Raw genomic sequence first — 25272 nt, 5'->3', positions numbered from 1 at the left:
CAGATCTGGCCAGGTTTCTAACACTGAATAGGAATGGTAATGCTCTTCAGCACAGAAAGATGATTTATACTTTCTGAACCTCTAGGCATCATTGAGGCCCTCATCCTTATATATGAATCACAACCTTATTTCCACATGAATGAAATTGAGATATATATACACACAGACACACATATATATGTATATATTCACAGAGCAAGGAATCTGCAAGAACTCAGAAGAATAACTTTCTGTTTTGTAGATCTGTGATTCTTGAGAAGAATTTGCAAAGCATTTCATGTCACAGCAAGTTGGTTGAATATGTTCCAGAACACGTGATAAGAAGCTCAGGAAGATATAAATTCAAATAAAAGGACAATGTGTCCCATCACTATGAAACCCAAAATTTAAAATGCCAGAATGTTTCTGGCCAGCCCACAGGACATCCTTGCATCCCTGCTACTGTCAGAGTTCATGCTTCACACTGCGGATTTCTGAGTGCTTTGTGCTCACTGTTCACTGCAGCACTCCTTGTGATGGTTTGCTTTCCTGTGACTGCTTTCACTCTAGCATAACATTTTAATTGAGAGCAAATTAACACAGCAATACTCTATAATATCCTTATTTCCTCCAAGAAGTACTGAGAAGCCAGTGGGTGCCCCAGCATCATTCTTGCCTGTACTCCAGTACAGTGATGTGTTGCAGGGGCTTTTGTAGCATGGGGATCATAAATTGTAATTGGTTATGGATGGATTTTCTTGTGATCAAAAAGTGCCATAGACTGCCAAGGGGTAGTTCTTCAATTCATCTTCTATGACCTATCATATACTGGCCTTTTTCTGCTTCAGTCTTATATACATTACAATTCTGGCTTGTGTTAGTCAATATAAGAATATACACATATGCCATTTGCCTTCTATTAAAATGTGATGGCTTACAGATTCCTAAAGCAAAGTGTCCTGTTTCCTCAAAGCTCAAATCTTTCCTCAAACCTTCTCTTCATCCTGCCCTGCATCTTTCAAAAAACTGACATTTAGAAACAGATTCTTTTCAAAATTTCCCTTTGAAATCATCCACAAGAGCTTGTTCAAATCATCCACAAGAGCTTGTTCTGATTTCACACAGGATCTCTATTGTGCTTTCAACCTCTGCTACCAATTTGCATGCTTGCAGTTTTTGTTTGTGGGATAACTCTGCTAAAATCATGCACAAACCATGCTTGCGTGCCTCAAAACAGAGAGAAGTATAAAAAAAAATATCCAGCAAGTCAAGCTTGTAAGAAACTCCAGGGAGTGAAGAAGAGCAGCCTGAATTCCATCCTGACAGCTGCTGCTGGTGATAAACACAGCAAGGAAGTTTGCTATGTGAAGAAAAGGTTGGATTTTATCTGTAGGGACCCAGGAGGGCTCTTCTGGCACACAGACCGAGATGCTTCTTGAGGTGCGAATCTATTCAAGCAACTTTGGAGGGGCCTGAAGATTTGAAAACAAATATCTTCCTTTTATCTGGCAAATATCACAGTTTATCTTCCTTTTATCTTGTCTGAAAACTTACTCGTCTGTTAATGATGTCCTAATTTTCCTTTAAAAATGCCTTGGCTGTTTGACTTTTATAGATTGATCACTACACAAATCTACTGCAGCAATCATTCTCTCTCCTCTGCATTTATAGCCTTGCATCCATTAGATTTGCATATATATATATATTCAAATAGGCACTTGAATCTCTGAGTTTCTTGACAGAGCAATCTAATTTTTATAATTTATATGTTTTATTATAACAGCAACATTTTATTCCCAGTAAATTACCAAGTTGTTTTCAGTGAGTGCAGCAACACAACTCAAGACTATTTTTCTGAGAAAGCAGCAAGAATCCTCCCTCTACCTCCCAATGTAACAAAACCAATTTGAGACAGCATCAGTTTGCAGCACTGGGGGGAGGCAGGGGTCAAAAGTGAGACCCCACAGAAGTGGTACACTGCCATCAATGATAAGTGTTTCTCAGATCCATACATCATAGTCAATATCATCTTATTTATAGCAGAATAAATTGGCTCAAATTAGCACACAGAATTCGTTTTTGTTTCATCTAGGTCTGTCTTGAAAAGGCTATGGCTTGCCTTCCTGGGTCACTGAGCTGTGGAAATCATCAAATACCTCATGTGCTCAAGGACCGCAAGGGATCTATTGGCTTTACTCATCTGCCCCTGCAGTCAACCCACCCAGGATACAGTCAGGACTGACAACACGCCTGAGGCATTGGCATTTTTAATTCACTCTACCAAAAAATCTCCTTTTGGTCAGCACTGTTCTCACAGAAGATGCTGCCCCTCAAAAAGGTGCTGGGTGTCAGTGGAGCTCCTGGCCCCGAGATGGTGCTTTCACAGATACCCCTCTGGCCATGATCAGGTACTGATAACATGGGTGCTTCCAAATCAAATTTATACTCTACCTAGACTGCATTCTCACCCTGGCCTATTCAGCAGGGCAATGCCTTAATAATGGTTTTAGGAATTGCAATTCAATAAAATGGGAATTCAGTCCTACTCTGAAATCTGTAGCAGGAAAAACACATGTTCGTGAAACCAAGGGTGAGATGCAAAACCTGCAAGTAAGTGTGGGTGAAGGACAAATCTGGGAATTAGAAGACTAAAGCTGAAGACCTCATTAACCTTCTGGAACTCCTAGTTTAACACCCAGCAGGCTCAGTTTCCCTGTGGCAAAACAAGAATAAAGCTGGATTTCTCCTGTGGCAAATTTTGCTGATATTTCTCTACAGAAATGCAGCATGTATGAGCAGCAGTATTCTGGCAACTTAAATTGCCACACACTGAAAATTCTTTTAGCATAACTTAACAGGATGAAAATTTGAGTCTGAGGCAAACCCCAGAAGGATTCTGAGTTTTGCAGGTCAAAATGAAGGCCTTTCACATCTTTTTAATATTCATAAAAGCATCAGGTTTAGGGAAAATTCTTCAAATTCCTATAAAGCCAAAGAAAACAAACAATCTGGTGCCCTGGGGAAACAGGAATAGGTTTCAGGCTGAAAGCAGCAGGTGTAACCAGCATTTCTCTCTGTCACACAGACAGAACCCTAGCATCCTTTTTGCAAAGAAAAGGAGGGATTAAGAGCTCTAGCCCAAAGCAAAGGTTTAGGTTACATAGTTTAGATTAGCAGCCCCTCCTTCATGCCCTACAGAACAGCTCCCATTAGCTCACAAGTGCATGATACTTTAAAGTAAGATAGTTCAGGCTGAAAGGACACCTCAGGATGTCTCAAGCTCAACCCCTTGCTCAAAACAGGGTCCAAGAGGGGTTCAGACTGGGTTTCTTAGGAACTTTGAGACTGGGTTTCTTAGCACTTTGTCCATTTGGTCCTGATAGATACTGTCTGATTTCTCTCTTCAATGGCTAGAGCAAGTTAATACTGATTTTGACAGGAGTCCTGCAGTCATAGCAAGCAACTACAAACCACAAGGCAGGTTTTTAAGGCAAAAGCATGACTGTGTAGTGGCACTGTAAATGAGCACTTGCTAACAAATTGCCTCAGGAGCAGGCCAATGCAGTTAAAGCAAAACCAAAGAGCCCTTCTTCACTCCACATACAAGATTAATAGTTTAATCAACAGGGTTTTGTCTTGTTTAAATAACCTATTTTTCAAACCCTCTCATTTGGATCTTCATGGCAGTGTAGTTCACCTGATCTCAATCCCACTCAAGGCTGACTTAACAAATTCCGTAATAAAAGTCTCTGATCAGAGAAGTGCCCAAAAAACTGAGCCAGTGACTATGTGCTTTATAAAATCTAAAGCATCAGGCTAAGTTTCCCCTTGTTTCACTGCCACATGAGCCAAGTTTACCAGCAGTGACTCAGAAATAACATTCAGGCTGATCTGCCCAGTGAACAACAAAACATTTCTTAGGAGTCTGCCTAAGAAATTATTTATCCACCTAAAGCCAGCCTGTTTCAGCTTCCAGAAGATCATGGATTGCCCCAAATGGTAACACAGACAAGATGATGGAAAAGGTTGTTTGCACACACCTGCTTTCAATATTTGTTTTAAAGCTCTGCAAAAAATCCAGTTTAATTGTGAGACTGGAAACCTCATCCATACCAGCTCAATTTTAGTTCTAACACTTGATTTACCCAACTCAAAACCTGAATCCTCCAGAAGGTGAAGGCAATGTATATATTTGTAAGCTCCAAAGAATACGAACATGAAGCCATGGCCACACAGCAGGAGAGGCATGCAGATATGTTTTACATTACACATTATATTGATTACTATAGACACTCTATTAATGATAGCCATGAAGTTTCAGCACATAAACACACACAAAAACAAATGAGCACAAATATATAGGCACACATGCCTATTATTAATAATAGCAATTATTATTGCTATTATTAATAGCAACAATAATTGGTATTATTAATAATTATTATTAATTGTTATAATTAATAATAATTATTACTTACTTACTTACTTTTCTAAACAAAGGGAGCTTCATCACAAACCATCTCAAGGGAATAAATGCACCAGCAGATACTCAGTGAGTTTAAATAAACCCCAGGTAAAAACAATAGCTTTTCATAAGCCAATTATATCTGCCACATACTCCAGGCTAGGAAAGGGCAGACCTTTATAACTATATTTTTCTTAGTTACTATTTAATAATACACAATAATTTTTAATAATAAGCATGGAAATGACTAACATTTAAAAAGCATCCAACTTGATGGCAATTTTCTTCCTTTGCTACTTATTGGAAATTTAATTTATTCATGAGACCAAACAACAAATGTTTCCACTGAATTTAAGGAATATTTTTCTAGGAATGAGAATCAAGATGTTTCTGATGACATTCTGGCCTGTTGCCTTAATGCATCAGTAGTACATTTAAAAATGAGACATCACCAAAGTGAATTGGGATAATTTAAAGAGACAGCCCAGAATTTTTCTTCAACAAGGGCTTCAGGTACCTCTAAAACAGATTTTTCCAGCATCACTAGACTTACCCCAGAAATCAAAAGGGTATCATTTCTGGCCTTGTGTGCCATCAGAAACTCAAACCAAATATTTTCATGCCTAAAAATATTTCCATGGCAGGGCTGCAGTCAGGGGAGGTTCTTAGCTGCTCACACACTTGCACAGCCTTACCCCCATATCTAGATACTTTTATTGTGCTGAATTACTGACCTCAGATCCCAGGCTCAGCCCTCCTGTGCAGCCTGGCTGACTTGCTGTGATGGATGCCTCATCAAACCACCCTGCTGGGAAATAACAAGTTTGTTTTCTTCCAGCCCCTCCCCTACTTGTTTGGGGCTCTTCCTAAAGATATTTGTGATAAAAGAAAATTTTGAAAGCTCCTCAGGTTAATTGTCCTAAGAGATTTTTCTCATCTGCTTCTGTTAACAAAGTGGGAATTCCAGCCCCATCTCTGTTTTGTTAAGTACAGGAAACACAAATTTATAAAAATAGAAAAAGAGAAAGAAAACAGATCCTGCAATAGCAAGGTATTTCACAGAATCACAGAATAATGAGGTTGGAAGAGACCTCTAAGATCATAAAGTCCAACCTATGCCCTAACACCTCAGCTAGACTATAGCACCAAGTGCCACGTCCAGTCTTCTTTTAAACACATCCAGAGATGGTGATTCTGCCACCTCCCTGGGAAGAGCATTCCAGTACTTTATTATTCTTTTGGTGAAAAAATTCAATTCATTTAATAATAGTACTTCAAAGAAAAAAAAAAAAAAAGAAAGAAAAAAGATAGAACCGATAGAATATAAAAAGTCTTTATTAAGGACTTACACTATATGAAATTAATATTACAAATGGCCTGGCATGTCAGCCATTTGGGATAAATGGAAGTTTAAGCCCTCAAATCCCTCTTGTTTTCTTTACTTCTTTTCTGATTTTGGGGGCTGTAGCTCCAATTCTGCCCAAGAGTGCAGAAGATAGGTATTTTAGATTTTTACACAGATGAGGCCGATGTTGGAAATTATTTGGCTGTTGGCTAGTTAGCATGCTAGGAAAAAAAAAAAAAAAAAAAAAAAAAAAGAAAAACCAGTTTCTCCCATTCCTTTATCCAGCGTGATGCCTCTGCCGGAGGAGGAGTTAAAGAGCCGAGACGGAGAATTTGCTGTGCAGAGGGGCTGCCACAAGAGGGAGGTGCCATCGCACCCGGCCGGGCTCGCTCAGCTCAGCCGCAGTGAGCATCACTCAGCCAGAGCCCGGGGCCACCCGCTCCAGCTCCTTCTGCTTTTCCCGAGCCCATCCTGCACAAGAGGGACGCCATCCCCCCAGAAATGCGCTCCCTCCCATTGAGACCTCATCTCACCTCTCCCTGCCTTGTGCAGAAACCATCCCTGGGCTGAAACTCATTTTGGTGGCACGTCACTGCTGAGCTAGCTGGGAACTCACCGGGAGCATGGCACGGGCAATCCGGCTTTGGCAGGGGCAGAGGAGGGATACAGTCCTTGTGGGCACTCTCTGTTCATCACAACTCTTCATCACACTGACACCGAGGAAAAGGAGGAGGAAGGTATCTAGAATGAAATAAAGGTACTAAAAGAATCCCTTTGGATGCCAAATCACTGCAGTCCTCTCCCTCAAACAAAATTTGTCCTCTTTTGTCTCTCATGTTATCTGACTTCTGTCCTCCACCATGATGCTGCAATTTATTATTTTTAAAAACTTGTCTGGAAAACCTAATAAAAAAGCAATCCAACATGTTTCATTAATATGGCTTTGTCTTTCCAACAATGGCACAAAAGCCTTTGGGTTTGGACTTTTATGTCCAATGTAAATCGACCATGTACAGGGCCTTGAGATCATTTAAACAGAAATACTAATTCTGACTTCCAGCCACCCTGTCACCTCTTCTTCTCTGACACAAGCAGGAACATTCACAGGGGCTATCCAGCTCCCAAAGAGCATTAGTGGAGACCCCTCAAAATCCTGTGCATCTCTGAGCCTATGATCCAGCAGAAGCCCTAGGGCTCTTTGGCACAAACCCACAGCTGGTGTGACTTGGCAAATCCTCATGGAAGCCACTGAAGCTTTAAGAGCTTGTAGCAGCAGAGGGTCTGGCTGATGAAAATGAAAGCAGAGCTTCTCTGGGGAGAAAAAGGTTAAAGCATGCAAGATCCTCCTGCCGTGACTTGGTTGTCAGGCAGCTTTCTCTCTAATTTCTAAATAAAAGAAAAACGAACTAGTTGCTTTTCAGGCAAAGAGATTCTAGAAAAAATGTGGGGTTTTCTTTCCCCCCCCACAGAAATCCTCTCAAACCCAGAAGAAGGGGAAATCCAGCAGCAGCAACCCCTCTGTGTCTGGAGGGGCAGGACAGGAGTCAACAAAAAAGGCCCAACTCCTGTGAAGGGTGTTCTTCTGATCTTCTCACATCCTTAACCTTCATTTATGGCCTTTCAGGGAGCTCTTACAAAGCTGAGGAGACCTTGCTGAAATTTTCCTCCAGAAGAGCAGGAGTAAAAGGCAGAAAAGGAGCCAAAAAAAAAAAAAAAAAACCTCCTACCTCAGAATCTGTGCAGAAAACATGCTCTCTTCTGGTTTTGCACACATGTTCTCTAAACCACAAATCTTCTCATATAAATCCTATATGATATAATGATTCTCCATTTAAGTCCTGCATGAGAGTGTTGACTCATTTCATGCTTTAGATTCATCCAGAAGATTGTTGTTTTAATACTTTTCTCTTCTTGTCCTTGGAAACTTCATGAGAACTTCATTTCTGGATTTCATTTACTCTGCATAAATGGAGTAATGCGTTGGCAAACATGTTGTGCTGCCTCCATTCCCTCAAAGGAGTGTGGGACATGGGTAGGGGGTGTCTTTATCCAGTTAGAAATCAGAACAGTTTTTCCAATGCCACTTAGTTACTTGTGCAGTGCCAGGTTCAAAGGACCATGATGCATGACATTTTTAGGACGAACAAAAGCCTGTTCTCCTCCAAGCCTGTCCACAAAAGTGCCAGCAGTGAGGAGGGATGATACAGCAGCAACACACATTGTCTAACCAGCACCACTGCTAAACGCCTTTATGTTGTGTTTGGAGAACACTGACAAGCTCACCTGGATCCAGGGTGACTCCAAGCATGTGCTGAGCCTGAGATATGGAGTGTCTTCACATAGGTGAAGATGGCAGTGAGCTGGCAGATATTGGCTTGTGTTTTGCATTAATCTGGGGTCTTAATAACTGCAGTGTTTCCCACAAGGCTGCTGCAAATGGGGGGCTCTAATCGTACAATCTTATAGCTGGGTGATATAAGCACCACTGGAAAACAAACCAATTCTTTACTGGTTCCTACATGACAAGAATCAGTGGAAGACTATGGAAGACTGAGGGGCTCTGTCCTATGATTGATCTGACATTCCAAGATATCTCTCTGAGCCAGCACACCTCCAGGACCTGCCAGTGCATATCCTCCCCCTGTTTCCGTTTAGTTCTTCCTGACAGGGTGCCTGAATTAGCAGCTCTGTGGCAGTTCTTCAGCCAAGAGACCTTGTCGTGTTCCTTCACAGCAAAGTCCTGGCTGTGCCTTGAGGTTATGAAATAACAACAGGAAAGTAATAAAAAAGCAGTAGTTATGTCTCTGAGTGCCTTGTGCCCCCCACCCTGGGTTGGGATTACACAGATAAAGCTCATTTTCATGGGCCAAGAGAACAAGGCACTGACTTGAGCATCCCCAACACCACAAGATTAATCTTGCACAGCTTCTTCCAGTGGGACTTTGTCACCTTTACAAGTAACTAATGCCCACCTGAAGAGAGAGCATAGGGCATGTATTTGGCATCATTTTACTGCCTTCAGCCACAGTCCAGACCTACCATTCCCTATGGGAGCCAGAGGGTTATTTTCAAAGTCTGCAAAGAGCTGAGAAATTTCTTTCCCAGATTATTTTAAGATAATGAGACTCTCTTTCCACATGTTTGCAGTCAATGCTGCAGGTGAGTCCTTCCTTTCTGAGCACTTGCATGCTGCTCTGTCAGAGAGGACTCCATATCCCGGTACCAAAATACAGAATAAAACTACAGCATTGCAGAGATTATGTGAGGGCAAGGATGACCTCTCCAGAGAGGGATGCTCAGGTTTGCATGTAGCCCCTGGTGGGTTTTCATGGCATTGTAAGAAATTTGGTTTTGCAAAGTTAAACTCAGACGTGGTCAAAAGTCAGGTTGGAGCTGAATCCAATTTTATGAAGCATGCCTGAGAGACCCTGGAAGACATGATTGTTGTTGGTTGGGGTTTTTAAAAAGAATTTGGTTTTCTTTAACAGTTCAACAGAAGCAAGGAAGTGTTTGGGAGTGGTCCCTCACTTTTAAATGTCTCTCTCAGATACACTGTTAAAGTTAGTTCTGGCAATTCACAAGTTTTAGGTCTTCATCAAAATATGTACACACAGGTCCGGTATTATTGTTATTATTATTGCCTGAAAACCCTCTCAAGTAAAGATTACTTATAGATGAGATGAATATTGAATAAATGTAATCCATGGATTAATTAGCTAAAGCCCTATGTTAATCAGAAAGCAAGAAAGGGAGAAACACTAGCTCATTAAGCATTTACAAGTATGTTGTATGTGCTTCCAGGATTCAGTTACCCCCTCTCCATATCACAACTGTTTTTTATTTAACACTGGGATGTGTGTGAGGCACCCAATGTCCTCCTATGCTAAAACTCAAAACTGCCAAATTATATAGTGCTAGTCATCACCAGTGGGAGGAGAAAAGTACTAAATAACAAAGGAAAAAATATTTGGGCTACAACTCCATCAATTGCACACACATGATATTTACACAATAATAGCTGGACTCGTGGCTGTGCATTACTTATTCACACCTTGTGTGCAATAACTCAAGAAGAAAAAGACTCATCCATTAATCTCCTCCCCCCAGTCTATAATCCCAAGGAATCCTAAGCCCTGCAAGACACTTGATCCTCTTAGGAAAATCAGACTCGTGAGCTGAGGATGGTGGTGTGCTCGGTGCTGAAGCACGGCTGATGAACTCCCCATTCATTGTAGGGCTATGCAAGTCCTGGTGGGCCCTGCACAGGCCTGCCTCCTGTTCAATGGACACACACAGACATGGAAAGTCCTCGTGTGCCACCTTCCTCACAGCCCATGAGGTGTCTTGCTGCTCTCCCAGGCTTGCCGTGCTGGGGTCTCATTGTAAAATTTTTGTGTATATTTTTTCCTTTAACGGAGCATCTTCTGCCCTCAAAGATGGGTGTCAAAAAGTGCATTTTTCTTACTTCACACACAGCATTTTGTAGAATATCCCACCATAAGGATTTTCTCCATGAATAATTCCATGTTGCAACATCTTTTTTCCTTTAAACTTTCTTTTTTTTTTTTTTTCCACCAATGCTATTCAGTGTTCACAAACTACAAGCAGACTATCACACAGGCAAAACCAGCCCGGAGGTACAGCAAGATCTCCACCAGCCTAATTCTGGGGGGGAAATTACAGATCTCTCTGCATTTACCAAAAAACAAGGCAAACAAGGCTGGCAAGACAGCCTAAGCATTTTGCACTTTTTCTTGGTCTCATCTTACATGACACCATTTGGCTGCACTGAATCTCACTCCTCTCCTCCCCAGCCTTCCTCTGCATCACAGCCTCTAGCACTGCCTGGCCTGCCCTAAAAATGTTGGTGGCTCTGCAAGTCTGCCACATGTTCCTCCAAGGACATGTATCACAAGAAATCAAGATTCCAAGGTTTCTCATGGTGCTTGTGTGGCTGCACATCAGCCTCAGGGGGACCATCACTTCCAGAGGAGTCAGACAGCATCAGATGGAGCAGGTTGTTTATTTCTCTTGAGGCTCTAAGGCAAAGGGAGCAGCCTGTCATATGCAAAGGGTCTGTTGCACCACAGGCTGAGTAGGAAAGGTGATGTAGGGATTTCTCCTTAGGGGTAAGTTCTTGGGCAGACACTTTAGTAACACTCTTCATTAGGAAATAATTGCCAGGCACTATGCAACTCCCTCCTCTCCATGGGAGGGAGTCCAACGGAGTCAGAGGTGTGAAAGATAAAGGTCCCTACCTGCACAAGGGTGAAATGCTGCCACCCAGCCTCTAACAGCACAGTTTTATCATGGCCAGTCCTACTACCTTTGGCAGAGCAGGTACAGGGCAGCAAAGCAACAGGCAAGCAGAGTTTATTGCAAATATGCTCATCCATACTGACCTGTTCCCATGTTGCTTCATGGGAACAATGTGAAACAGCCCCCATTCCTGCTCTGTCCCATATGCTGGCACCCCTCAGCTGTCACCCCCTCTGCGAGGGGGATCTTATTCTCCCATGTGGCAAGAGGTGCCCGGGGCCTCTGTGACTGCTGTGGGAACAGCACACCTTGCCCTCACTGCTGTGAGCAGGCAGTAAAAGCAAAGAGCAGGTGTTTCATCTCAGGGCAGGAGACAGAGGTATTACCTGGCCACACATTTTGGTAGTAAAATGAATTTGCAGTCCCCATCACTTTTCAAAATCACGTACTTGGTACCTATGGGCATGCCAAGAAGCACAAGAAGCTTTGGAGCCTGCAGCTCTCCCAGCTCCAGTGCAGATCATGGGTGAATCACTGACTGTGGTGGAGTCAGGACACTCAACTCTGCCAATGAGATGCCCACATGAGCAGGCCTTGAGCATGCAAAAAGCATCTGAGCATGCCTTGGTGGGAAAGAAGGGGGAAGGTCCATTAAAGGACAAGGGATAATAGTTTTAAACTAAAAGAGGGTCAATTTAGATTAGGTCCAAAGAATTTTTTTGACAATGAGGGTGGTAAAACAGTGGCACAGGTTGCCAAGAGAGGTGGTGGATGTCTTCTGCCTGGGAACATTCAAGGTCAGTTTGGACAGGGCTATGAGCAATCTGGTCTACGTGAAGAGGTCCCTGCTCACTGCAGCGGAGATGGAACAGACGGCCTTTAAAGGTCAGTTCTTGCCCAAACCTGTGATTCTGTGATTCCATGAGGCAGAAGCAGTGCTATCACTGAGTACAGTACCAGGGGGTGGAGGGTGGGGTGTTATGAGCATCCACAGCCCTTTTGCCTCCTGCCACACAATTCTTCAGAAACTTAGTCCTCATTTAACTAGAAGGCCCCTAGATCCTCTGTTTGGGATAGAGAGTCTTGGCACTGAGGCAACTGAAGTATCTTAGAAGATCTGTTCCAGTAGCCTCCAGCAGCTGGGAATTTCTCCTTTTTTTCCTGGAGCAGTATTAATTCAATGACCCAGCGATCACATTGGAAACAAACCACATCAACATATAGAGTTACAGGTGAAACTCATTCACCGAGAAGACCTTCAAAAGGCACTATCACTGTCTTCAGACCCAGTCAAGCCCACTGGTGTGGGGAACACACAGTGAAAATGCCCTGTGCAATGAACTTGTAGGGTTAGAGCTGTTAATAATGTATGGGCATATACCATACATTATGTATTAAGCTCAGGAGAGCTGAGCTAAAGTCAAACATAGATCAAACAATCCATGGGATTGGATTTAAAGTACTTGAAAAGTGCCCCTGGACCCAAATTCAATGAGAAAAAGCAGTAATTGATAGGTTCAGGCTGGCATCCCCTCAGTCACTACACCTGATCCAAGGCAGGAGTCATCAGCACATGCCAATGGTGGCAACAGCTTCAAGCTGATCTCTGCAACAGTCCTCTCTTTTGGGAGGGCAGGGAGGAATTAACACCCTCCCTGAGAATCCTTGGAAAAAAAGCCATTATGCCAGGTCCCCAAGGGACACCTGTGCAAGCCAGGGGTCTGCAGTATGTTTCATAGAAGGTGTGAGGGTAAGCTCTCCTTTAGGGAGACCAAGAGAGCCCCCGCGCTGGGAATGCACCCTCGGGCGCTCTCTGCGGAAGCCACAGCTGAGGCAGACGGTGCAGGTTTTACTCCGGACATCGCTCAGACAAAACTATTCTTGGCCCACTGAAAAACTGCAAGCTGCAGAATGCAATACAATACTTTGTGGTTCTAAAGGACCTTCCAAATGAGGGTCTCACATTAATTAATTAAGCCTCAGAGCACCTAGAAGGAAAATCTATCCTATTTTACCAGCAAGTGCAATGAGTATGCAAAGGTCACACAGAATAGAGGAGCAAAGGAAAGAGAGATCCTGGTATCCTGACTCCCGACTCTTTGCTGCATCTATTAGCTCATGAGTCCCCTCCAAGGGACATGCATGGAGGACAAAAGGTGACCCACAGCTGTGTCCCAAGGGGCACTGGCTGGGAGATTTAATAAGATGCAGGAGAATGACTAACGGGGTTACACAGATTGTCGCAGGTCAGTAAAGAATATGGCATTAAGAAAATTGATCCTTTGAAAGCCTCCAGCCACATGCTTGTGTCAGAAGCAGACGTGACTTGTGTCTGTGTTTCATACGACACCACCAAGTGCCCACCAAAGGGCTTTCCTTCATGTATAAATGATGAAATGCAATGCAATGCCAACAGGTGCTTTTTTCACAGGGAGAAGAAGGGAAAGTGTTTGGGTAGGCTGAGGCAGAGCCCAGGTTCTCCCTGCCTCTCCCACCCCTCCCTATCCTCATGGCTCATGAGCAAGAGGTCACTGAAGCTGGACGTGCCCATCTGCCTGCAATGCCAAGGAGACAAGCACATGGGCACTGGAAGAGGGAGTAAGCTGTGTATGACTGGGGGGTGTGTGCAGCGTAGCAGCTACTGTGTCTGGGCAAGAGACGGGAGGCTGCCATGGGGAAGAAAAAGAAAAGCACTCTACAGGTCATCCTGGAAGATGGTTGGTATCACTGTGAGATCATTTCAATTTGCATGCTGCCAAATACTTGACTCAACCTCCTGGGGCTTCCTGAGCACAATATTTGCATCTCTCAAAGACCATACAATTTCAGGGTGTTTGGGCAGGAGACTTTTGTCAGTCTGCCAGACTGAAGAAAATACTAAGAGCATCGCTGTAGGGAAGGAATATAATGTAAAATCAATAAGGGATATTCTGCCAAGCTCAGCTGGAACTTAAGGGTCAGCTATGTCAAACATCACATATGTAAATTCCAGCAACAAATGCAATTACTCTTTGTTCTTTGTTTTGCAGCCGGAATAGAGTTTGATGGAGAAGTGGAAACTGACACAGAGAGTGAAGGTAATGTAGAGATTAACAAATGTTGTCCTATTTGAAATACAAGAGGTGATACCTTCTCTTTTTCTCTCTGACTTATGATTTGCTCTACAACACAAACTCTTTCATGAGCTGCTTGCAAGCAAGCAGATTTTTCCCTTGAGGTTTGACTTATAACAGTAGTGATAAGTAAACCACCATTCTTAAGCAGTCTGTCCTCTTTTATCCGTGTTCCCAGAGTTGGAGGCTGTCAGAGCCCACATCCCCTGGGAGTCAGCCCCTAGTAAACCAGGCACTGCAGTAAAGCACCACTCTGGGCAGGGCTGGGGCTGCTTTGCACTCTACTGAGGTCCTGCTTGCCCTCCCTGTAATGCTTGCTCAGACCACAACACACTGGGATCTTTATCAGTCATGGCTGCAAGAAGATAATGATGAAAATGGAATGAAGGGAGACTTGTGACTGTGAGGAAAATCAGGAAAAGCCCATGACAGGACTAAAAACACCTTTAACTCTGCAGGTATAGTATATCTCAAGCAAGAGAGCCAAGAGGTAAGACCATAAGAGCAGTGGATAGGTGATACAAATGTAGCTGTTCCTGCAAAAACAGTTCACAACTGTGTCTGTATTACTCGCAGAATACAAGAAAGTAGTTTACTTTCTCATACTACAGCAAACTACTGCAAGTTATTTTTAAAAAAAAAAATCATGTCCACCTTTTCCATATAGACAAAAGAGGCAGTAAGATAAAGGACAAATTAATGCTTCATAATTAACCTAATACTTGAGAGGTTGCAGATACAAAACCCCCTAGATCACTGGCTGTCCAAAATTAACATTTTCCCAAAGAGAGCGGGTGGTCCTTTGAGCTGGATGATTGACCAAAATTCAGTTTAGATGGACAATTACATAGTAACTGAAACCTGCATAATGCCTCCTGAGAAATTAATTAGAAGTTCCTTCTCATTCCCAGTGTCAAATGTGACAACCACTGCCTGCTAATGTTTTACCACTAAAACCCAGAAACTATTTGCTTGTCATTAATTTCTAGCTTTTCACCAAACCAAAAATGCAAATACTCAAATTCTTTTTTGCTTCTATTTTTCTCACCTTCTAGGCTCCTCCTTTTATACTCTGGATCCCGTTCCATAACAATTTCCTTCTTCTATTACAATATCTCCAACTCTTTACTTTCATTAGACGGAAATTTTGGAAAATAAGAAGCCAGAATACTCTGGAAAACTTACTAATAATTTTATTAGGCTTGGTAATGAAAGAGATGGAGACACTTGGGGGGCTTTTGAAAATTTTTTCCCCCCTTTCCATAACATTCTGCAATTAAATCATGCTCCACTTCAATCCTTTAATCTCGAAGCATTTCTGACTTCTGGAAAGAGAAGGTTTTTATCTTGCAATGCCAGTAAGAATGAAATGTGCCTCAGAGACTGTCTGGTCTTTTTCTTCTCTGAATAGAGACCATCCAATATAAAAGAAAACTGAGAGAAAGAAAACCGGATACTGCCTGTGCTGTGCCTTTTCTCTCTATAAATAGAAGAACTCCATTCCCAGCCTTGAAAAGTAAACATCTTTCAAGGACATTGCATCAACAAGCAAACTACACATTGTGTAACAGACTGCAATTTCTGTTTCCTTTGTTCTGGTGTGTTTACAGGTCAGGGAGATATCTGCCTGTGCTGTCTGATGGAAGGGCTTTTGCATTTGTAACTAATTTCCAATCTTCTTATGGTCACATATAAGTCACTGATGGCTAAATCGCAGTGTCTTAAATGGGAGTTGCACAACCAAAGAGTTCCACCTGGTTCTTGGACAGGGCATAACACAAAGCCCATTGAGATCAACAGGCACCTGCTCTCTGAATTTGCCAGGTGTCCTGCCTGCCATGCTCTTCTGATGAATCTTTGTTCTGCCAGCATGGATTTCCCAATGTAATTGTTTTTTTATCACTTGCAGAAGATGAAGAAAAGAACAAGAAAACTAGCAAACAACGCCTTAGGGAAACTGGCAGAGCAAGCAGACTTCAAAGCAAAAAGCAAGAGAAAGACAAAGAAGAAAAAGAAGACGAAGAAGAAGATGAGAGCAAAGAGGAAGACAATGGCAGCCAGCAAAACAGAGCTTCTAGGAGAAAAAATTACCACAGGAAAAACAGAGATGGAAAAAAGGCAAGAGAGGAAGGAGGCCAGAAGAAAGACAGAGGCAAAACGGTTCCTAACAAAGATCAAAAGGAATCAGAAAACAAAGAAAAGAAAACAACCAAGAGAGGGAAGGAGGGGGAGAATAAACAGAAGAAAGGCAGGAAAAACAGGTAATTAAACAATCCCTGGCTATGGTGCCTTGTTCTGACTGGCAGCGATATTGACATGCCAGGGGTATATGGATCAGCATGGCAAAACTAATAGACTGCAAATAAGTTCCTGCTCTCCTTAAAGAGACACAATGGAGAACAGTATAAAATGCCCCAAAACCAAACTGTTTCCAAGTTATTATAATTTCTCAATCAGAATCAGGTCTATGCATGTGGTGGAGTCTTACTGCCTAGAGCCAGGGGTAAGTGGTAGTAGGCACTAAAGAAGGTACCTTGAGAAATTTGGGCAAGGAGACCTTTTTTTGGTTGGTCTATGGAAACATTCCAGTTAAAATGTGTTTTCAAGCCTCTTCCAAATCTTGCTTGTCTCAACCTTTGATTTCTACACATATCTCCCATTTTGTTATGAAGGCATGAAAACCATTTTTCCAGAGCCAGCTGTAGCCCTGGAAGCTGTAGGCAATGTTCTATGGCTGACATGTGGCCCAAAGCACGACACAGAGTAAATTGTAGTGGGGCACAAATGGCTCCTCATTATCCTGGCTGGGAACAGCCCTGCTCCGAGTGCGATGGGCACTGGCACTGCACTGAGCCAGGGGAGGTTGAGGCACTGTGCCCACACCAGAGTGGAATCCCCAGGGCCAGCAGCAGTCTGCCTACCCCAAGCAAGGCCTTCCCTCTAACCCCCATGAGGTTTTCTGTGTCCTTTATTTTGTGTGCCTCCCAGTACCTCTTCTGCTTCCTCCAACTCCTCTGATGAGGAGTCACTGTCAGAGGAAGAGCTGGCGATGCTGAAGGAGCAGGTGGAGCAGAAGAAAAAACTGATTTCCACCATGAGGAACAAGCCCTGGAGGATGGTGAAGAAGCTCTCAGTGCTCAGGTACCCATCAAATTGGGAACCCCCCATTCCTGAGGTCTCTGCTGAATGTTATGGGATGCACTTTGTCTTCCCTTGAAATTACATATTTGCTGCTGCTGTAACACCACAGTATCAGAAAAAGTGACTGGCAGAACCTGGCCAGCCTGTCTGGGTAAAAATGATCAGAGTTAAAATGTGCAATCTGATTTTCAGCCTCTGTAACCAAAGAACAGACAAAGTGCAAATCTGTTCAACTGATACCCATGGCCAGGACATTCTACCCTTGTATTTAAAACCAAATGACTCACTACAGCCAGGCTACTTGTTAAAGCAAACTCTGTACCCTGGCTTGCTTATTCATGGCTTTTGTCAGACAGAAATCAGAGCAGCACAGTGCCCTGTAAGTGCCCAGTCCTGAGATGGGGCTCCTTGGAAAAAATGCTGTATTATTTTCAGAGTTTTATGAAGCAAAAAGAAATCTGCCACAGAGCCCCTGATGAAGGTGGGAACAACTCAGGCAGCAGAAGAGACCCCTTAGTGCTGAGCAAAGGGGGACAGTGGGGCAGAGCAGACCAGGAAATCAAACCCCACAGTTTGACAGGGGTTTGATCATTACAAACCATTCCCCTGTCAGGGCAATGATTCAGCTCCCAGCTCTACTGCTTAAGGAATCTCTGAAACCCCTTTCTACCAGGAGAGATTTCAAAACAGCAGTGCAAAGCACACATACATTTTCTTTCTAACTAAAAACCAAGCTGTGTTAAACCATGACACAGCCCCAGAGGGAGTGGTGATGCCCCAGCTCCGTGTTTGCTGAGAGGTTGCTCAGAGCTGCAGGGACTGTGCTATGAAAGCTGGCAGTCACCATGTGCCTTTGCTTCTCTCTTCTATGCCCTGAAGGCCAAGACCCATTCCATCTTCCAATAAAATCAGGAATCATGAACTTTGCCAATTACTTCTGAAAATCTGGGTAAAGATCTATAACAGGCAAACTGTGTTAAAGTAACTTTTCCACCTCACAGACCTCACAGCTCTGCTATGAGCCTGAGCTCACAACAAATAAACTCTTATGGCCCTAAAATTACAAATTTCTGTAAGAAAAGAAAAAAAAAAAAAGAGCAAAGCAGAATTATTTCTGATGTATTTTTTTCCCTATGGTGTAGGATACTGACTAAAATTCTGCTTAGGATCATGTTTGACAGGGTCCTTCCATACTTTCATCTTATTTCTGAGCTACAGCAATCATCACTACCTACTAATGAACATAAACAAAACTGTTGCACTGCTTGTGCAGGGGTTTCCAGAAAGGCTCTCAGCACGCTGTACATTCATTAGATATTTTTGGTTGCATGGACTCAACCCTGAGAGAAGAAATTATTAGCCCCATTGCACAGATGAGGGGTGTAAACACAAAGAGAGCTAAACAATATGTTCAAGACTTAGAAATCTCACTTTAGGTTTGCAAATGAAGTCACAGGTGATTTTCCCAAGGTTACCGGCTGACCTAGCCAACTATCCATACCAAGTGGAAGTCCATCTTTCCCATAGGCTTAGGATGGCATAAAATCTCCCAACTCCTGAAATTTAATCTCTTTTCCTTGGTAATGCCAATATACAATATAATTTTATTCTCAAGCTCAGCATACTCAGCATAACAGCATCTACCTAGACGATTTTCTCTGTATTTCCCTTAGATATCCTAGTGTAAAACTAGTTTCATTTTGCAGCTTGATTTTACTCCTGTCTAGCATACACTCATTCCTCTGGCACTGAGATTATCCCCTTGGGCTGTTTGCACATCTCTGATATTTATCCTGGGAGGTGTTCATAAAAGGAAACTCTGCATCCTCTTGGAGTTTATTTCACTAGGCAATGTTATTTTCTCCTTGACCAATGCATCAAGGAGAGAAAAATTATAACAGGCATGCAGGCTGAGAGAGCTCTGCAGCGAGAGAAATGGGCAGGATTCGAGTTTGCACCCAGGGAGAAGCATGGAGCAAGATTTGGGGCACTAACAATACTTAGATCTAATATAAAACATTTCTATATGAGTGTGAGTGCTTTGGGGACCTGACAGTCCTGTGTGGGTGTCTGAGCTCTACATGGCACAGCAAGTGACCAGCAGAGAGCAGGTGGGGAGAGACACCAAGTCCCCACCTTGCTACGAGCACAGTTGCTTTTCCCACTGGTGCAAGCAGGGGAGAAAAGCTAAAGAGCCCTCTGCTGTTTGAATAACCTCCTTGTTTATCTTCCAATTAGGGAGGCACAAGATTTTGTAGAGAAGTTTGAAGGAGCACTGGGAAAAGGAAAGGGCAAAAAGTTGTATGCATATAAGATGATGATGGCAAAGGTAAGTGCTACAGTGATGTCAGCGAAAGGCTTGGATACTCAGATATGTATTCAGCACATTTTTAGGTTTATTGACCTCTATTTGGTGAAAGAGGCACAAGGAAGTCAGAATAAAACTTCCTGCCCACATTAAAAAATACTAGCTGACTTCAAATCTACGACTACTGCAGAAAGAACAGGGGGAAATTCACCCCAACCTGAACCTGATTGTGACCTTTCCTGAAGCAAGGGAGGGTTTACAGGAGCAGGGAAAACCATGCCATTCTGGCTGCAATCTCCAAAACCCTGATACGTGAGAAAAGATATCCCAAAAGGGGAAAGAGGCCCTGCCAAACTCTTGCCCTGCCCCCAGTCCTGTAAAATTTCATCTTCTCCAGTGATGAGGAGATAACAGGGAGAATGATGTCTGTGCTTTGAGACTGAAGTTGCTAGCCAAGTTGCATGCTGTCATGGAGATTATATTGAGAAGTGCAAAACAGAGCCAGACCTGAGATTATGAAATCAATGGGAGTTTAGCTGCCGGCCTTGTGAGGAAAGATTCAAGCTCAGTGTTTTATCAAACTCAATGTCGATTTAAGTAGAGTTTGTTCTGAACCAGTTCTTTCAATCCAGAGCCAGGTCTGAATTTCCTACCCTTATATAATCTGATCAAGCCATAGCACAACTTTCCAAAAGCCTGGAAAGGTTAAAACTCTTAAAACTCAAATCATAAATGTGAACACTTGGGAGTGGGGGGGGGGGGGGTGGAATTTTTGATTGAAGGGAGTTTCTGAAATAGTCCAAAAGATAAGACCCAGACCAGAGCTCCTACTTTGGACTTAACACCCACACCTAGCCATGCCACCAAACTCTGATATTAGAGAGCCCTGCTTCAGAGCAGACCCCCTCTTCACACCTCCCTGCTCACTGCAATGTTGTCTTGTTTCAGAAATGGGTGAAATTTAAGAGAGACTTTGAAAATTTTAAAACTCAGTGCATACCCTGGGAGATGAAGATAAAGGAAGTGGAGAGTAAGTTGAAGTTGCTGTGTGGTTGCAGGGGGACATTTTCTAAGATAGCCTTTTCTTCATACAAGCAATGTTCCAGCTTCCTGGTCCATAGTCTCCACTCGCCCTGGGCATCAGTGCCAAACAAGGAGCACACAGCCCTGGCAGCTCCAGGTGTTGCTCTCTCCAGCAGCTGTGGGGACTCTTGGGAGGCTCATGGGAAATCTCTCGGGGGGAGACCTGAGGGTAAAGGGTTGCTGAGGACAGTTTAACCCTCCTAATCTCCTAACCATAAATGTCTTCTGCTTTAAGGTCACTTTGGCTCCTCCGTTGCTTCCTACTTCATATTTCTGCGCTGGATGTATGGGGTAAATCTTGTCCTTTTCGGGTTAATATTTGGACTGGTTATCATTCCAGAGGTAAGTGCTTAATGCTTATTTCAGTAATATCTTACCCTTTGTTTGACACAAACATGACATTGACAGGACAAATGCCTTATAACAGGCATCACTTTAGATAAATGAAATGCCTGAGGACAATTATTTACAAAGAGTTACTGACACAGGAGCAGAAGTCAGATTGATATCAGGAAACATAAAAGGCTATCAGAGATCCTGCTCATCCAGCAGCTGAAACAGGGGTTCAGCAATCTGTCTAATTCAAGGCTAGTTTTACATTTTGACTAAAGTGAAGAACATGACATTCCAATCCTAGGCACAAGATCTGGTCTGCATGAGCCACAGGAAATTAATTCTGCTCTGAAAATAATGAAGTGCCCTCAGTTTTGGGCCCTGTGGGGGGCATGGCCATGGGGCAGCAGCCATGGCACAGCCCCCTGGGGAACGGACAACTTCCCAGCATTTTCCCAACTAGCACTTGCTTGGGAAATAACCCTTTTTTGTACTTCCAATTCATATGATTCACAAGCAAGTGTTTTATTTTTAGCTTTTCTATATCTCACTCTTCTTGGAGAATGAAAAGGATCTCATAGACAATTTTATATGATAGTTTATTGAAGAATTTTTTAACGTAGCCATTACAGCTCTGGCTAAATTACTCAGTGCAGTATTTAAAGGCTGTGCAATCCACAGACAGTGGCATCTGCTCTGTTCAATGCAGAATTTTATGGAGCAAATATGCACTGCAGAATGTCTCCTGAGGACAGTGCTTTTGTTCTCCTTAATGTGCTTGCTCCCACTATGGAGAGGGAAAGCTCAGTTTCCCCCAGGATGAGGAGACATAACCATTAGCACTGAACAATACAAATGTGTTTGGTTAGGAACTATGCATATGGCAGGAGCTCTCCTCTCTGAAGTGTGCACACTGTTACTCACTGCCTACTGAGCTGTTACGATACGGGAGAGTAGCTGGGCAATAAACATTTAATCATAAATTATTTTGAGTGTAATTAGATAGCCCTAAAAAATAAGTGATAGATGATATGCCTTTCTAGGCTATGAATGCTAATGAGATATTTTGGTATTGGCACCAGTCAGCTTGTAAATATAATAATTCTCCATAGCCCTTGGCATTCTCTGTCTGGACTTCTACCGCTGCTCCTGCTGCAAGACCTGCTTTGCATGGTGCCATCAGGACAGGCTGGGCCATGGAAACTATTCTTTGCATCCTTTTGTCATACTTTTTTTTCCCCCCAAACCTAATTGCCCTTTACCTCACCTTGAGAACATCTTTCAATTCAGGACTGAAAAATACAAATTATATTGCAAGCTTGACCCAGTGCTCTTGACTTCTCTCAGAGGAGTAGCTCTGCATAAATAGATGAAGCTAATCCCTTTACTGCATTAGACCCATGAAGTTCAAGCAAAGAACTCCTTGCCAAACTAAGGACATTTCAGCTGCAGATATTCATTGAGGATACAGTTTCTCCAAAAAAATATTTCCTGTGCAATGGATATGTCCAAGGAAAGGGAAGTCCTCTGGTTATTTGCATGAAATTAATACTAAGTATAAACAATAAATGTAATATACGGTAAATTAATAAATATACTTAATACTAAATATTAATAGGTATAATTAATACTAAATAATTATAAATTTAATGCTAAGCAGTTTTTAAAAACTGCTGCTCTAGCATTAAGAAATAAAATATATATCAAAATCAACAGAAAAGGAAAACCAACCAAAAGCCAACCAAGACAGACTCATTAAGAAAAAAAAATTGCTAAAAACTCTTTGGTGTTTTATAGTATACATGCATCATTGTTATTAGTGTTCTCCAGGTCCTGATGGGAATGCCATATGGGAGTTTGCCAAGGAAAACTGTACCCCGGGCTGAACAAGAAACAGCTATGGATTTTTCAGTTCTTTGGGATTTTGAGGTAAGCACACAAGTGTTAATCCTAAAAGATCATTTGAATACCTCCTAAAACCCCTCAGAAGTTAGCGGTGCTATGAGGGTGAATTTGTTCCACGATAAACCAGGGGAGCACCTATTTCCTCCAGAAGAAGTCTGGAAAGCCTTTTGTTGCAACAAAATCTTTGTGGATGCTGAGATTTTTGGCCAAAATAGCATGTCCACGTGCAGACACCTGCATATGGATTTGAACCACTTCCATGTACAAATGTGCTGCCTGGTGCACATCACGTGTGTGCAGACACAAAAGCCATTTTGCTTCCAATGGGAAGGCAGCAAGCACCCAGGTGGAAGGCTGGAGCTGCTCCAAACCAGGCAGCCAGACAGAGACTTCAACCTGCAGATCCCCTTCACAAGCAGGGAGCACCTTGCCAGGCCACTGAAAGTGATTGGGAAGGGGGTTGCTCCCCATGTGCCCGCCCTCCCTGTTCCTCTGAAATATTTACATGAGCCTGAAGCGCAAACCAAAGTTTAGGACTTGCACCCAAAGGAAATTCCCAAGTTTCCAGCCATCTCTGGGTGCTTGCCTGCAATACCAATTCAACTCCCACCTCAGTTACTTTGAAGATTTAATACAAAGGGATTCAGTGTTTTTAGGTGACAGCCCAAGAAAAGGTATGTGCAGGGGGTGAAGACTTTTGGATGTAACCGGTGCCTTGGGATCTGACTTTCAAAGCAGGTACTTCTGGAAGTGTTTTTTTAATTTTTATGAGCACTGGCCCACATGCTACAAGCATGGGACCATATGCTACAGTCCTTCTGTAATAAACCCCTTTGCAATTTCTTTAGCTAAAAAAAAGAAAAAAAAGGGAAAAAAAAAAAAAAAGAAAAAACCAAATCAACCAAACAGAAAACAACCAAACAAAAAGAGAAGCTACTTTCTTGTAAACCAGATTATTTAAACTAATCTGTCAATAAGGCTTCAAATACTGGTGTCCAGGAACCTGCCAGTGCCAGGTCTTCAGTTACCTCCAACAGTCTGCTGAGGATCCTTTCCACTCTTCCTCTCCCTGCACTTTCCCCCACTGCCAGAATCCAGAATTCAGAGGTGAATTAGGGACATTTTTAATAGCAGTGTAAGGAATGAAAAACTCATTTGAGCAGTTCACTGTAAAAATACAAGATGTAGCATTTCAACTCATTAAGCCAGAAGAACAAAAAGCAAAATAAAACCCCCAAAGAAACCCAAACAAAAAAATCTGAAGGAGTGTTGATTAAATGCAGCTGCTGATTTTCTCTGGGACACCATAAGGAATAGACCTATCAGTAAGGAAACTTGTCTCTGGATGAGGCTGTATGCTTCCAGGAAATGCTGACTCCCATGACCTACCAGTCTCCTGCCTTGGCTTGGTACACACATCTACATTCCCCTTCCTGTCTGACATCAGGGAGCAATCATCCAAGCTCAAGAAGCACCTCCAACTATGGGGACACAAAATACCCACGAGTACACCAACACCCTCTGCAGCCAGGAGATGTCAAATGAAGCCCTGTGCAGAGGTTTGCCCTTGGAAAATGAATAGAGGCTTATTCCAGCATGCTCCACAGGAGAGGTGCAGGGGGGAAATATAAATCAGAGTAGGCATAAATGAAGAGTCAATACCATTACCCTGAAAAATACCTTTCAGGAGAGAGGAGCTGGGCAAATGTATGCTTTGGCAGGAAGGAGGTCACATCACAGATTTCTAGAGGAGTAGAAAGGAATAAATCTCACTTGGGCACCAGACACCCTGTCTCACAAATGGAGTTTAAAGAGCATACTGGATGATGTGAGCAGAGAAACTCATTTTTCAGTCCCTGGCATCTGATGAATCAAGAAGACAAAGGCTTGGAATTACAGCTTAAGAAGCAAACTTCACTAGTGCCTTCCAGGGACATTATATCTCAGCAGGCTTTCTTCCACCACCCCTCCCCAGCAGACACTGTGTGTAGCAGGCTACGAGCCCCAGGCAGCCGTGCTGGGGGTGCCAGCCACAGGCTTGCTGCACTGGTAGAAACACACACAGAGGGGTCCTGGACTTGTGGCACAGCACTTTGTGCAGGGCAAAAATGCAGCTTCTGTGGCACCAAAGCTTTTTATTAGGTGAAGGATAAAAAGTCAAGAGTTTTTGGGGCAGCTTAGTTTGATTGATCAAGTGAAGGTGGTTAAATGCTGGAAGAAAGGCCCAGAAAGGTTGTGAGAGCTCTGTCCTTGGAGATGTTCAAAGCTCAGCTGGACATAGCCCTGAGCCACAGCACTTCCTTTTGCAATTGGCTCTGCTTTGAGCAGGGGGCTTGGCTGC

The 25272-nt window shown here is 42.9% G+C and overlaps 1 protein-coding gene across 1 annotated transcript in view; it reads left to right on the top strand.

Moving 5' to 3' along the window:
- The first annotated feature begins 13719 nt into the window (after positions 1-13719).
- The window catches only part of TMC2 (transmembrane channel like 2), a 30617-nt gene continuing 19064 nt past the window's right edge, over positions 13720-25272 (top strand). Inside the window, exons 1-8 of the mRNA XM_018909683.2 lie at positions 13720-13765; positions 14078-14125; positions 16071-16422; positions 17150-17302; positions 19541-19631; positions 20559-20640; positions 20929-21035; positions 22857-22955. Coding sequence (XP_018765228.2) covers positions 13720-13765; positions 14078-14125; positions 16071-16422; positions 17150-17302; positions 19541-19631; positions 20559-20640; positions 20929-21035; positions 22857-22955 — 978 coding nt within the window. The remainder of the gene's footprint in view (positions 13766-14077; positions 14126-16070; positions 16423-17149; positions 17303-19540; positions 19632-20558; positions 20641-20928; positions 21036-22856; positions 22956-25272) is intronic.

This window comes from Serinus canaria, chromosome 2 (genome assembly GCF_022539315.1).
Source record: "Serinus canaria isolate serCan28SL12 chromosome 2, serCan2020, whole genome shotgun sequence".
Taxonomy (NCBI): domain Eukaryota; kingdom Metazoa; phylum Chordata; class Aves; order Passeriformes; family Fringillidae; genus Serinus; species Serinus canaria.
The sequence above is the reverse complement of the archived record's forward strand: the minus strand, read 5'-3'. Positions and strand labels throughout refer to the sequence as shown.